The 16105-nt window shown below is 42.3% G+C and overlaps 1 protein-coding gene and 1 pseudogene across 1 annotated transcript; both read left to right on the top strand.

The window, feature by feature from the left end:
• The first annotated feature begins 1123 nt into the window (after nucleotides 1-1123).
• Nucleotides 1124-10846, top strand: LOC112073668 (multidrug resistance-associated protein 1-like; annotated as a pseudogene).
• A 570-nt stretch (nucleotides 10847-11416) lies between these two features.
• Nucleotides 11417-15029, top strand: cep20 (centrosomal protein 20). Its single transcript, XM_024140933.2, is given in 6 exon segments — nucleotides 11417-11535; nucleotides 11784-11981; nucleotides 12112-12190; nucleotides 14562-14590; nucleotides 14593-14640; nucleotides 14643-15029. Coding segments are annotated over 6 exon segments (432 nt in total). The 5' UTR covers nucleotides 11417-11507; the 3' UTR covers nucleotides 14693-15029.
• The last annotated feature ends 1076 nt before the right edge of the window (nucleotides 15030-16105 follow it).

The raw sequence follows: 16105 nt of genomic DNA, 5'->3' as shown, positions 1-16105 counted from the left end.
GTCATCCCAATTAGGACCATAGAGGTTAGCCAGAATAACCTGTGTGCTAAACCATTTCCCCATTACTATAATATATCTTCCATTAGTATCTGAAATTACTTTGGAGGAGACAAACGGGGTGCCTTTTCTGATAAGGATGGCTGCCCCTCTGGCCTTTGCACCAACTTGAGTGAAATATTTGGTCTACCTATCCTCTCTTTAGTTTATCAAGGTCGCTGGACCGGAGATGGGTCTCTTGGAGAAAAACAATGTCCAGACTTAAGGACATAAGATTAGCATACACTCGGCTACGCTTGACCACCTGGTTAATTCCTTTCACGTTCCAGCTGATAAAGCATGTGGAGCCTAGAGTATGTGAATTAGTAATCAGAAATGAATGTTAGTACAATCACATGGCCAGTGTGCTGAAAGGTCGGAGTAATTAAATATAAAGAAAATAAAAAACAGCTAAAACAACAAAATACCCAGGAGAAAACCTTGGACCCCTATGCTGGCCTTCCCCCTGTTGGAAGGCTGCATCTACCTCTCCTAGACCAGAGCAAAATGCTACCATGTTCAAATGAACCTCAGTAGAGCTCTATCCAGGGCCAACATAATAAAGTTACAACTAGGGAAGGGATTCTGGATGGAACCACCAAAGTTATCTAAGGTATCTTATGCAATTTGCATATTTTAAGGATAGTAAAACAATATATAAAAAAAGGACTTGGGATGCCTTAAACATATACACATACTTACATATTTATATATATATATACACACACACACACACACACACACACACACACACACACACAACTCTCAAAACATTTAATTAAATAAGTAAATAGGGGGGAAAAAAGAAGACATTTAGAAGACAAATAGGGGGGAAAATTCAACATTTGTATAAATATAACCCTCTGTTGAACATCCTAACAAGCCAGAACACCGAAAATTGATTGGAAAATGCATGGTAATTAATACCCGTGCTGCAGTGTTCGCTCGGCTATACAGGTCTACTCTTTTCTATCCATAGCTTCAAGCCTCACAGTAGAAATGTATCATCATGAATTCAGTGTGTGATGGTTACAGTTACAGCTTCAGGTCACTGTGTCCCAATCATGCTTATTTGTTTCCCCCCCAGATTGCCTTTTCCATGTTTGGTGTCTATGTGCTGATTGATGACAAGAACGTCCTAGATGCCCAGAAGGTCTTTGTCTCCATGGCTCTCATCAACATTCTGAAGACCCCACTGAGCCAGCTACCCTTTGCCATGAGCACTACACATGCAGGTGAATACAATGTCCAGTATTCAACAGACCAAACCAATGTATAATGCTTTGTGCTGCTGTTCTAAAAAAAAAAAAATCTTTGAATTTTAGGCCTTTGTCTCGCTGAAGCGCTTAGGGAAATACCTGTGTTCTGAGGAGCTGAAAGACGACAATGTAGCCAAGGCCCTTTGAGTACTGGTAAGAACACCTACTGGTGCCATGTATGTTGACATACTTGACCTATAACTTTTATTCCAAGTGGAGCAAAGGGCTTTGTATCAGCCTATAGCAATTAATCAAACAAAAACACTCATAGCAACTCTTACCCAGTGGGAACTGTGGTCTGCCTCTGCCTGTCGTAACCAATAAAACAAGCCTCCGAAGATTTGTTGTTTACATCCATGGCATTCTATCCAGAACCCTTAATGGTAATGTTATGTTGTCACTTCCTGTGATCGAGGTCGACTGGGGAGACTGAGTAATGATAGGATGTTGCCATCCAGTGTTTGAATGTAAATTACTTCTAGACAGTCAGACGTATGATTCCAGATAAATAAAAGCAGTTTTCTTCGCCTGTAATCCGTCAACACTTCCTTAAGACAGCTCGTAAAAAGAACACACTGCAATTTTAGACCTCTTGTAATTATGTAGACTCTGCAATTTGACATGTCACTTAAAAGGACATTATATTTTTAACGTTGTTGTTGGGTGCATAAACGGGTGCATAAACTGTTATGCCTATATGCAGAGAGGAAATATTAGTGTCTTTTTTCAATGGTTCCTCTCTCCTCTCTTTCTCTCTCCCTCTGTTTTTCTATTTTCTTCTCAGATGGGGAAGGTGTGTTGATAGACAATGGAACGTTCAGTTGGACTAAAGAAGGTCCTCCGTGCCTTAAAAGGTAAATCATAACAGTATTCCCATTTTCACACYTTCTGAAGTTTAAGTTAAGAGACTCAACTCCACTCCTCTGTTTACAGGATTAATGTGCGTGTACCCCAGGGTTCACTGGTGGCGGTGGTGGGCCATGTGGGTAGCGGGAAGTCCTCCCTGCTGTCTGCCATGCTTGGAGAGACAGAGAAGAGGAGCGGCAGTGTCTCAATTAAGGTAAKCAAGTTCTCTTAAAATAGGAAGCAACAAAAGTTGAATATATTGAATCTAAGGTTTTCAGTTTCAGTGTTACAATCTGTCTGTGAGGGTCTGGTTTACACTCAATGTTCTTCTTCTTCAATGCTAATGTTCCTCTCTTTATTTTTCTGTCTCCACAGGGCTCAGTGGCCTATGTCCCTCAGCAGGCCTGGATCCAGAATGCCACGGTCCAGGACAATGTTATGTTTGGTCGTGAGAAGCAGAAGACCTGGTACCAGCGGGTGTTGGACGCCTGTGCTCTGCTGCCTGACCTGGAGATCCTGCCTGCTGGAGACTCCACAGAGATTGGGGAGAAGGTGTGAAAATAATRTTCTAGAATTCCACCTCATTTCACTAGATGGTCAATCAAATGGTCTTTTAGAATGTTCTGGAATCTTGAGTCATGTCTTCTTCTTGATTGTTCTCCCTGACAGGGTCTGAACCTCTCGGGTGGTCAGAAGCAGAGGGTGAGCCTGGCAAGGGCTGTGTACAGGAAGGCTGACGTCTATCTGCTGGATGACCCCCTGTCTGCTGTGGACGCTCATGTGGGGCAACACATCTTCGACAAAGTCATCGGACCCAAGGGAGTGCTAAGAGATAAGGTAAAACTATMACCAAAATATGATCTCTATTAACAGTCAGAGTGACACTTGTAGAAATCAATATTAGAAGCTTACACGTAACCGACTGTTCCTTGTGTGGTTTTGAGATGGAAAAGCATGATTTTGCAGATTCTTCAAATCAAATCCACCATTTGTATTAGGCTAGTTCCGCTGATCGTCTATTTTGATTAATCCTGCTCCTGTGGTTTATGCTACCAGACCCGTGTCCTAGTAACCCATGGGATGAGCTTTCTCCTGCCTCAGGCGGACCTCATCCTGGTGCTGTGGACGGGGAATCACAGAGAGTGGCTCCTACCAGGAGTTGCTGAGCCGCCACGGGGCCTTTGCAGACTTCATCCATACCTTCGCCAGCAACGACCGTAAAGAGAGCGTCACAGAGACCGCCGCACAGAAAGGTAGGACCTCATTGTAATAAAATTTGGAAGAAGTCATTATCGCCATTGATTAACAAACATTTGCTTCTCACCAACAAGCTATTCACCATGTAAATTAACATTTTACCATTGCTGCAGTGCCAGGAGGGCCAGCTCACGGCTGAGTGTTACAGACTTCATGCCATTCTCAAGAGATCTATCCCAAGAGCAGCTCATTGGTAAGTGAATTTCCAGCGCACATTACATAATATTTTCCTGATAACATCATGGTTCTAATTGATTCAATGGTATAATAAACGTCTATTGAGAAAACGTCACATTGAGCATGCCAAGCATTCTTAAAAATAAAAACCTAACTGAAACCCCTCTATGTTCTCTAGGGGAGACACCAACAGTACTAACCTGCAGGGTATGGAGCCCATGTCTGAGATAGAAGAGGAGCAGGTTCCTGAGGACTTGGGAAAGCTGATGGAGGTTGACAAGGCACGCACTGGAGGGTGAGTCTAGAAGAAGAGCTGATCTTTGACTGCACCTCTTATGGTTAAAAATGGTTCAAACTAAATGATAAAGTCTCCATAGCCATACAGGTTGTACCCATTTGAGCGCTCCAGTACATTGTTTCTTTAAAACAAACGGAGCTTCTTCACCTTTCACATATTAACAGGCGTTTGTCAATTTCTAGCAACTGATTGCCTGTCTTTTTTACCACAGGTGAGGCTGGAGATGTACATGGAGTACTTCAAGACCATCGGCATGGCCTTCATCATCCCATCGTCTTCCTGTACGCCTTCCAGCAGGAGCCTCGCTGGCCTACAACTACTGGCTGAGCCTGTGGGCCGACGAACCCATCGTCAACGGCACCCAGGTCGACACGGACATGAAGCTGGCCGTCTACGGGGCTCTGGGCTTCGCACAAGGTCAGTGGTGAATGCATTTACTGGGAAAAGACACCAAAGATAAAAGTAGGTCCTTTTGACTTGGATGAAGAGAAACAGCATAGACTACAGTTTAGCTAGAATCCTTAATGGTGAAACAGCATAGACTACAGTTTAGCTAGAATCCTTAATGGTGAAACAGCATAGACTACAGTTTAGCTAGAATCCTTAATGGTGAAACAGCATAGACTACAGTAGCTAGTAGAATCCTTAAATGGTGAAACAGCATAGACTAGTTTAGCTAGAATCCTTACATTTTACCCCCTCAGACATTATTGCATGCACGACTGAACAGCAGAATATGTACTGCATTTTGTTTTACCATGCTGCTTGACACACCTCAACTCCGTTTCATTCATAAAACAAAAACAATAACAACAAAGGTGCTGGGGCAGACAGAGGCGCTTTCCCCTAATGCGGATTCCATCTTTAATCCCACTAATGTTTGTTTATTTGGATCTGTTATAACCCTCCATTGTACTAGTCCTCCAAGAGTCCTTCTGAGAGATTGAGAGTTTCAGTATCTGATATAAACCACAGTTGCCAAACAGCAGGGATCCTAATAGCAGTTTATTTATATTTCAGAATCGCTATTTTCGGCACCACGGTGGCCATTTCGTCGGAGGTATCATCGCGTCCCGGCACCTCCACATGGACCCCTGAAGAACGTTCTCCACTCCCCCATGTCTTTCGAGACCACCCCCAGTGGGAACCTCCTAAACCGTTTTGCCAAGTAGACGACGCTATCGACTGCATGATCCCCGACGGCCTCAAGATGATGCTGGGCTACCTCTTCAAGCTGATGGAAGTCTGTATCATCGTCATGCTGGCTACACCTTTTGCGGCGGTCGTCATCCTGCCCCTCGCCATTCTCTACGCCTTCGTTCAGGTATGTTTCTAACCGACTGAGACACCGTTTTGTGGAAGAATAATAGTTTTAGACTCTTGAAAACYAAAATAGCRGATTTTGCAAGTTGTTGGTTTTGCGTGGTGATTTATCCCACATGCTAACATAGTAGTGCTAAGTAATGGCAGGCTACATACTGTAAATCCACTAGAAATGCTGGAGTGGAAAACCCACTTCCACACACATACACCACCTCTTGGTACTTTCGGTTCATTAAAACGTCATGTTTTATTTTTCCGTTGTGCATTACAGAGTTTCTACGTGGCCACATCCTGCCAGCTGCGGAGGCTGGAGTCGGTGAGCCGCTCGCCCATCTACACCCACTTCAACGAGACGGTGCAGGGAGCCAGTGTCATACGGGCCTTCGGAGAACAGCACCGCTTCATTGTGCAGGCTAACAAGAGGGTCGACTTCAACCAGACCTCCTACTTCCCCCGCTTTGTGGCCACCAGGTTAGGTTTGATAGAAACAACAAATTCACCTTGCAGTACATGCTCTGGTAAAATAAAATATCCRGTTGATGTGGTGACTGGTGTASATGGTTCYGTTTTCAGATTTTTTAAAATAAAGCCTGGAATAAAAGAAAAAGGGTGACCTATAAWTAAATTATACAAATATTTAGCTCTAGATAAAGGCCTATAGCAAAGTGCACGTATGCATATTGATTGTGTGTAGGCCTATATCTCTCACACTTCAATCTTCTCTTTGTGACAGACCGGTTTTAAATGCCTTCCGTGAAATGTTTCGGTATTTATTTATCTGCATTTCTTTCTTCACTACTCTAGGGTTATTATTATTGCTTGGATAACCTTATCTCTATTATGTATTGATTTATTTTTCATTCTTTATGCGGTGCGTACTGCGCAGAACACCTGAAGAATTATCACTGGGAATTATCACTGTGAACCATTGTAATGTTTGTTTATGTGTCAATTAATCCCGTAAGGGATGGGTTGCCAACTGGTGATTTGACACAATCAAAACACCTCCATGATGAGTGATGGAGGCCAAAACTTTCTCCACAACTAATCAGGCTTTCATCTCCTGATATCCGCAGGTGGTTGGCAGTTAATCTTGAGTTTGTCGGTAACGGTGTGGTTTTAGCCGCAGCTATTCTCTCAGTGATGGGGAAAGACACCCTGAGCCCTGGCATTGTTGGTTTGGCTGTGTCACACTCCCTCCAGGTAAGATATTACACCCTATACCACAGGTGTCAAACTCATTCCACGGGGGGCCGAGTGTCTGCGGGTTTTCGCTCCTCCCTTGTACTTGATTGATGAATTAACATCACTAATTAGTTAGGAACTCCCCACACCTGGTTGTCTAGGGCTTTATTGAAAGGAAAAACCAAAAACCTGCAGACACTAGGCCCTCCGTGGAATGAGTTTGACACCCCTGCCCTGTACCGTAGTCATTATAGGTAAACAACTCATTTAGCAACAAAGAAGAATAGTAATTTTAATATTTTGTATCCGGCTACAATCACACAAAACCCATTACAGGCAATCCCTTTTATTGCATCAGAAAGTGTGTGGTTTACCAAACTGAAAAAAACCCCCAGAAGAATAGCCTACCTACGTGCTGCACAATCCTAACTGCATATTACCTCAAACGAGAGGGCTCTGTTTTAATTTGAACCTCGCAATTGTGTTGTGCAGGTGACTGGCATTCTGAGCTGGATTGTGAGATCATGGACAGACGTAGAGAACAACATTGTGTCTGTTGAGAGGGTGAAGGAGTATGCTGACACTGCAAAAGAGGTAAGCATCTGCATACCTTCTCTGTTAGCTAATACCCCCCAATGAAATGAGCTGTTATATAAGTAATATGCATGACATGAGCAGTGACATTAACATTGTAAGTTATGTAGGCAGTTACTGTTTCATGATTGCCAATTCATTCTCTCTTTTTAAGGTTTACAGGTAACTGAAGTGTTGTCAAACTAACCCTTTTCAGCCAGGTTTACAGTAACTGAAGTGTTGCCAAACTAACCATTCTTTAGCCAGGTTTACAGTATCTGAAGTCTTGCCAAACTAACCATTATCTAGCAAGGTTTACAGTAACTGAAGTGTTGTGCAACTAACCTGTTTAGATCAAAAGACATAGAGGGACAAAGAACATAGATATAGAGACACAGATCCATTTAATCTTAACTGTTCTCTATACTCACCAGGCTGGGTGGACCGTGGAGGGCAGTTCCCTGCCTCTGGCCTGGCCTGAGACTGGCACTATTGAGTTCCAAGACTATGGACTACGTACCGCAAGGGCCTGGACTGGGCACTGAAAGGCATCACCTGAAAATCCAGGAGAGAGAAAAGGTCAGTACAATCTAGAATGAGGTAGCCTTCTACAGTACCCATAATGCTTTGTTATGATATTCAGTTTTGTCTGAAGCAACATACTCCTTTTACAGTTGTATCATATTAGGACCAGAGGTATTTTCCCGGCCATGTTACTGACCAGTAAAAAACTATTGATCCTATCTAACGAAGGGTCTAATTTGTCATTCTTAGGTTGGCATTGTGGGCAGAACCGGAGCTGGAAAGTCTTCCCTTGCCCTGGGGATCTTCAGAATCCTAGAGGCAGCCAAGGGAGAGATCTACATCGATGGAGTCAACATCGCAGAGATCGGACTCCACGACCTCAGATCCCGCATTACCATCATCCACAGGTACTACAGTTATTGATTGATCGATTTTATTTTATAATCCCCCAAAATGTCTTACTACAGTGTGGTAACTGACTTTTGCTTCTTCCTCCAACAGGACCCTGTGTTGTTCTCCGGCTCTCTGCGTATGAACCTTGACCCCTTCGACACGTATACTGACAGGAAATATGGAGTTCGCTAGAGCTTGCTCACCTCAAGAACTTTGTGTCCAACCTGCCTGACAAACTGAATTATGAGTGCTCGGAAGGAGGAGAGAACCTCAGGTACGGACAATTGATATATTTGACCAAATAACATAATAGTATCGATAAATATATAATAATGCATTTAGCAGACGCTTTTATCCAAAGCAACTTACAGTCATGCGTGCCTACACTTGAGGCATGCATATCTGTCAAGCCTGCTCCGCTCTTCCCTCCTGGCGCTCGAGGTAATCACTTTGTTGATTACCCCCTGTATATCTGTCTGTTCCTTGGTTGGTTCCCCGCATTGTGTTTGTTATGTGTTCCTGTTCCGTTTAATGTCCGTCAGCTAATAAACCTTCACTCCCCGTACCTGCTTCTCATCTCCTGCGTCGCTCCCGTAACAATATGTGACACATATCAATTGAGCTACAAAGAACCCCCAAAGAMCAAACACAAAGCATATAGGCTAGGGCTGGTGTCCTGCATCCAGATTAAGCCTATTYCTGGACTGAAAATTATATTGAGCATTATTTTTGCTTYATCTGGTCTACTATATCTGGTTCTATCATCTGTCAACCTCTATATTCTGTGCTTTGGTGCTCAAAAGTTTAAGTGTCAATATTCAACCTTCCTTCATTTGTCTTCTCTAGTCTGGGTCAGCGCCAGCTGGTCTGCCTGGCCCGCGCTCTCCTCCGTAAGACCAAGATCCTGGTTCTCGACGAGGCCACGGCCGCTGTGGACCTGGAGACAGACACCCTGATCCAGTCCACCATCAGACAACAGTTTGAGGACTGCACCGTGCTCACCATCGCCCACCGCCTCAACACCATCATGGACTATACCAGGTAAGGCTCTCTGCTATACTTTTTGCCCAGCGACAGTTTTCTCAAGTTTGGGATGTGCATATCAATTCCTTTCCTACACCTAGTAGCTACTGCGYCCCAGTCAAATGATGTCGCAACATCTCAAAATCAATGGTTCAGTCACAGAATTTGACACTTCTCTCTCTTCCTTCCACAGAGTGATAGTGATGGACAAAGGCCACATCTCGGAGATGGACTCCCCAACCAACCTCATCTCAAACAGGGGACAGTTCTACCGTATGTGCCGAGAGGCTGGGCTAGTCTAAAAGCTACCCAGCTCCGAGGTGGCTCTGGCCAGGGGGAAATTCTGATGGCCCTGGCTCTTCCAAACCAACACATGTAGAATCGGCCAWTCCAAGCTCCACGATCCAGGCAGTTCAAACTCTTCCTGAGAGCAATGCTTTTAGAACGACCCGGAACTGAAGTCGATGTAAACCAAAGATGACCCAGAAGCGAAGCTGATGACGATTTTAGTGAACAGTATGTGCTCTCTGGTCACRATAAAGACATGAAACCTACGCACACTCAAACTGGTGCTCGGAAGGGGAAAGAGACATCAAGCCCCGATCTCAAAGACTGTGATTTATGAAGCTATTATTGGACGCAGATGGGTTGTTGCTAGGCAAACATTTTAAATATTGTATATAGGCTGTGCCAATGAAACTTAWGGAGATGAAAGTCMGACTGAGTGCAAAATCCAAAGGACTTTGGTTCAGTCTCTGAATGTGAACCAAATTATTTTTGTAGATCTRCTACATTTTATGAAGCATMTTTTTGAAGAACACCTGGGTACCTTTGATRWTGAGTTGAAATCTCAGGCAACCAAATCCGACTATTTTGTTCATATCAGTGATGGTAACTGACATTTGGTTCTTCCTCCAACAGGACCCCGTGTTATCATGTCATCAGACAGAAAAAAAGTTGATAATGAATTCATATCTATTCTCATACCATCCAACCACAGGGTAAGTCTAGAGAGTGGAGCAATATTCTCTGACCGACCACTAGCCTTAAAGGGCTGACCCTGTAAAACCCAGAAAACACAAAGCTTTTCACAGTCATCAATCTAAAATGGAACCCTATTCCACAGAATATAGTGCACTTTCTTAGGTTTTGTACTATATAGGGAATAGGGTGCCATTTCAGAGCACTCAGTCTGATTCCTACCCAGCCATTTCAGTGTTTTATGAGTCTGGTCAAAGAAGAAAACACTGCAGCGAGGTGCTTAGCTAGCCTAGCGTCCAACTGTTCTGCGGTATTTGTATATTTCAGTCTTAGTAAACACAAAACGGTCAATAGAATCTGTATGGTCGGGTATGTAGGCCTAAAAACCTGGACGTTCAACTGTTACAGTGGTGACGGGAAACCCGACAGGAATGAAGAGAACGCCTTTTCAAAACAATGGACAAAATGTGTTAAAAAAAAAGTTTCTCCACTTTACATCTACCAGTCGTTCCACCTACACACAGACACGCGTGCATGAACACACACACCCTAATTCTCAAAGCTATGGGTGCGACACACGTGCACGCACACAGACCACCTAATTCTCAAAGCTATGGGTGACATATTGAGGTAACAGACTCTCATCACATACCATTCAATGTTAGTGTTATTATTCCTCTGGTTCCAGTTATGACTGACTGTAAATAGACATTCCTTCCTGTTTATATCTATAACATGGACTTTTCCAAAAGAAGTCAAAAGATCTTAATATTTTTGTCTTACTGGTTTAGACAATATGCTAAGAAGAAACTACAATATTTATGTGATATAATGAACATGTAAGTTGCCTTCAAATTCTAAGAGATTGTATTATATTTATACTTTTTGTATTCAATCTGTTAATTTTTTGATTGAACATTTTACTGTGCAATAATTCATGCTGGAAATAATAAAACTGTTTTGAAAATAATGTTTTTGTGAGTCTCATCTGTGAAACAATACAATTATGCCTCTATGCCTTATATAAGTATGAGTCAAGSATGACTGCAGGCAGTTGGGTAATGTAATGACTGTAATATAAATGGGATCACATTTTCCAAAGCCTGTCATTGACAGGGTGTGCAGACCACAGGAGGCTGCTGAGGGGAGGACAGCTTATAACAATGGCCAGAACAGAGCAAATGGAATGTGTTTGATGTATTTGATATCATTCCAACTCCACTCCAGCCTTTACCACGAGCCTGTCCTCCCCAATTAAGTTGCTACCAACCTCCTGCGATGCAGACATTAGGCATAATTTGCTTACAGTAAAGGCACTAGTCACCACAGCCAAAGTCATAAACTCTCTACTTAAAATATGATTTTAAACCTAACCTTAATCACACTGCTAACATTATGCCTATACCTGACCTTATATTAAGAACAAAAAGCTCATTTTTGTTTTCATAAATGTTTACGACACAGACCATTTTGACTTTGTCGCTGTGGGAACTAATGGAAAACGATTTGGTCATGCCCAGGCAAGTAACCCATTTAGACCACTAGGTGGGAGCAAAAGTTAACTTGTGCAGCTAAGTTTCCCCTTTGACCTCGGTGAGGGATACGAACGTCATTTGTTTATACCTGTTGCAATGGCGACCTTAACGGAACTGAAATGCGGTAAGAATGGTTCTTTCTTTCACTTTAAAGTCTATATTACATTTATTAAACGGAAGCGAATTACAACTGTTTCATAGTTCGTGCAACGCACAGTGTAAGACGACAGTAGGTAACGTTAGCGCTAGCTATCAAAGTTTGCCTGGCTATCGTACAGAACAYCACACCTTAAAGTGTACGTTATCAATATGTCCCCACAAGTTGCAGAGGTTTTTATGATACCATTTTCAACAACGTATCTTCTCTCCCAGCTCTGAGAGAGAGCCTGGAGTCTCGAGGTGTGTTGGGTCAACTGAAAGCTCGGATCAGAGCTGAGGTGTTCAATGCGCTCGATGATCAGAGCGAGCCGCGTCCTGCGCTGTCGCACGACAACCTTCTAATCAACGAGCTCATCCGCGAGTACCTGGAATTCAACAAGTATCGATACACAGCGTCTGTGTTGACAGCAGGTGAATATTATGCATTCAATTCAACCATATGACAATCAATTTCAGAACGGAATATAAGTGCCATTGGTAGGTTCACCGTTATTCAATTACAYSTTGGATTTTATGACCTTATCAAATCAATGTTTTTCAGAATCAGGTCAACCTGAGGTACCACTTGACAGACAGTTCATGGCGAATGAGCTGAAAGTGGTGGAGGACCCCAGCCCCAAGTTCAGATTCTGTGTAGTTATCTAGAAATGATTCATAAAAGGCCACAGGAAACTGATTCCAACCTGAAATACTTATCCATCCTGATTGAAAACTGTAAATACTACCATTAGACCTAGTAAAGACATACAGTTTAAGTCAGAAGTTTACATACCTCTGCCAAGTACATTTAAACTCAGTTTTTTTCACAATTCCTGACATTTATCCTAGTAAAAATTCCCTGTCTTAGGTCAGTTAGGATCACGCTTATTTTAAGAATGTATAATGTCAGAATAATAGTAGAGAAGGATTTATTTCAGCTTTTATTTATTTCCTCACATTCCCAGTGGGTCAGAAGTTTAAATACACTCAATTAGTATTTGGTAGCATTACCTTTAAATTGTTTAACTTGGGTCAAACGTTCAGGTAGCTTTCCACAAGCTTCCATAATAAATTGGGTGAATTTTGCCCATTCTCCTGACAGAGCTGGTGTAACTGAGTCAGGTTTGTAGGCCTCCTTGCTCGCAATCTGCTTATTCTGCCACAAAATTTCTATAGGATTGAGGTCAGGGCTTTGTGATGGCACTCCAATACCTTGATTTTGTTGTCTTAAGCCATTTTGCCACAACTTTGGAAGTATGCTTGGGTTTGTCCATTTGGAAGACCATTTGCGACCAAGCTTTAACTTCCTGACTGATATCTTGAGTTTGCTTCAATACATCCACATAATTTTCCATCCTCATTAGGCCATCTATTTTGTGAAGTGTACCAGTCCCTCCTGTAGCAAAGCACCCCACAACATGATGCTGCCCCCCGTGCTTCACGTTGGGATGGTGTTCTTCGGCTTGCAAGCATCCCCCTTTTTCTCCAAACATAACGATGATCATTATGGCAACAGTTTATTTTGTTTCATCAGACCAGAGGACATTTCTCCAGAAAGTACAATCTTTGTCCCAGGTGCAGTTGCAAACCGTAGTCTGGTTTTTTTTATGGCGGTTTGGAGCAGTGGCTTTCCTTGCTGAGCGGCATTTCAGGTTAGTTGATATAGTCATTTTAGTGTGGATATAGATACTTTTGTACTGTTTCCTCCAGCATCTTCACAAGGTCCTTTGCTGTTGTTCCTGAGATTGATTTACACTTTTCGCACCAAGTACGTTCATTCTAGAGAGAGAAGCGTCTCCTTCCTGAGCGATATGACGCTGCGTGGTCCCATGGTGTTATAACTTGCATACTATTGTTTGTACAGATAACATGCTCCCAAGATATACCAGACTTGTGGAGGTTACATTTTTCTGAGGTCTTGGCTATTCTGTTGATTTTCCCATGATGTCAAACAAGAGGCACTGAGTTTGAAGGTAAGCCTTGAAATACATCCAAAGGTACACCTCGAATTTAGTCAATTATGTCAATTAGCCTATCAGAAGCATCTAAAGCCATGACATCATTTCTGGAATTTTCCAAGCTGTTTAAAGGCACAGTCAACTTAGTGTATGTAAACTTCTGACCCACTGGAATTGTGATACAGTGTAAATAAGTGAAATAATCTGTCTGTAAACAATTGTTTGGAATGTCTTGTGTCATGCACGAGTAGATGTCCTAACCGACTTGCCAAAAACTATAGTTTGTTAACAAGAAAATTGTGAAGTGTTTGAAAAATGAGTTTTAATGACTCCAACCTAATACCTGACTACACCGTGCGCGACGTTGCAAATAAATGTAGGATCTATGTTATTCAATTATTGCACCCACACTGCTCGCGGCCGTCAACGAGCGTCTGCGTTGCCAAGGCTAAAATAGAAATCATTTCTATTTCTGACGTAGATCGCGCTGCAAGTCCGCCTCTCCCATCTCCTCATTGGTTTATAGAAGCAGGTACCCACGTGCATCTCCTCATTGGTTATACCCACCTTTGTGACTGAAAGACGAACTTTGTTGCCGGTCGTCGTGGTAATACTGTGAACGTTTAGATGCCAATCACCATATAAGTTCAAAGATGAAAAAGCTTGGAAGGAGGAGAGATGACTAGAAACGATTCGGTTGACCGTTTTATGTGTGGATTAATTGTCGGAGTAGAGGACCTTGTGCATTTCAGGTAAAATAAACATCAATGTTTATATCCCAGGACAAATTAGCTAGCAACAGCAAGCTACTAAATAGGACAAATTAGCTAGCAAGTGCAAGCTAAATTGCCATACATGTTTAATGCTTTTCGACCTGTCTCAAATGAATGTAATTGGTTCAGAGTTTGTTTTGATATTTTTAACCTGGCGTGGTGATCGCGTTTGGTGTGGGGGACAAATAAATGTATGCACGATGGCGCACGCGGCGGCGGTTTGGGTTCCGTGTAAGTGTATGTAAACTTCCGACTTCAACTGTACATATTGTGTGTTTCAGGCCTCTACTGTACGGCTTGCTATCCCACTTCTAAGCAGCAGCGGAGACAGTGGAGGGAAGCTGTTTCTCAGGGGCTCAGCACTGCTACTATGACCAGAGACCCTAACACACTCCCTGGTCCTGAGTCTTAACACAGGTGTGTCCTGTCTGTCACTCAGATTGCACTGGAACTGGGGTGTTGAGCGATTTATTTAAAAACATTTAATTTTTTGCAGTTGATGTCAAGAAACCTTAGTAGTGTGTGTTAATGTTGCCAAAACAGGATAAAATCAACAGGTCTGATTTTATTTCATTTGGCCAATTGTTTGTTCCCTGGAGTCTGTAAATGTAGTCTGTTCTTCACTACTGCTATATCCGCATAGCTGTACATACTGTAGTAAGCGTTTGATGTGCCAATTGCTCATGAAGATGTATCTAAATAAATAGTTATTTTAATAAATTTTTCTTTAATAAAGCATTTTTAGCATATATGATATTATTCGATTTTAGGCTAAGCCACACATGTTGATTTGTTGATGTGGTATAGGGATCTTTTCTATTTTGTCATTAGGTCTATTGTTTGTAGCCAATGGGTTTTATAACTGTTATGTTTCATCACACGTGGCAGTAGTAGCACAAAATAATTCTGCCTGGAGACCAGTACATGTATTGTATTCAGGCATTTTACAGTGTACTTCATTCTCACAAAATCTATGATAAACACCTTCCACTGAGAGTGTACAGAGGAAATAAACTGTCTCGAATATCTATTGTGGTCACGGCAAACAAAACCTACATTTATGAAGTCAGTATAGAATGTATATAAAGTGTTATCTCATGGTCTTAGCATATAGGCTTGTACTGTAGATCCTAACATATACATATGTGTAGCTCACTGTAAAGAAAGACTTAGGCCTGCCTGCTATCACATCTACTCTGTGTCCCAAATGGCACCTATTCCCTTTATGGTGCATACTTTTGACCGGACCTATAGGGATTCCTTATCACTATTATAGGGAATAGGGTTCCGTTTGGGACATAGGCCTGCCTGCTATCACGTCTCTCATGTAATCTAACTAGTCTAGTGCATAAAAGTCCTTTACAAGAGCTGATTTCTCTCACTTGATAAATGGCTGCTATAATTCTAAGAAGATGACCATACACTCTTCGGAGAAAAAAAAGGTGCTTCTTATAACCTAATATGTTTATACTTGGAACCAAAAAGGGTTTCCTATGGGGACAGCCAAAGAACCTTCTGTGAACCTTTTTCCCACGTTACGTCAGAGCACCGTACTGTTGCGTATAAGGAAAGATTTGAGCAATGCTCTCCCAGTGTGCAAAATCTAAAGGTTGAAGTTGTTCTGGAACAATGTCCCCTGTGAACTTCTGTTGATTTATCTACGTAGTCTACCTCTCTGATGTTAGGAAAGTTATGATGGAGATTTCAACAACATGATAACAGTGTAGTGAGTGCAGATTCAGAGCACTTTAGCCCAGAACAGCATGGATTCACCCTTTTAGTATTACATCTCTTGAAATCGATGTATTGTTGACAAGCCAAGGAG

Source organism: Salvelinus sp. IW2-2015, unplaced genomic scaffold (genome assembly GCF_002910315.2).
Source record: "Salvelinus sp. IW2-2015 unplaced genomic scaffold, ASM291031v2 Un_scaffold2333, whole genome shotgun sequence".
Classification (NCBI taxonomy): domain Eukaryota; kingdom Metazoa; phylum Chordata; class Actinopteri; order Salmoniformes; family Salmonidae; genus Salvelinus; species Salvelinus sp. IW2-2015.
Note: the sequence above shows the minus strand (reverse complement) of the source record. Positions and strands in the feature narration are given on the sequence as shown.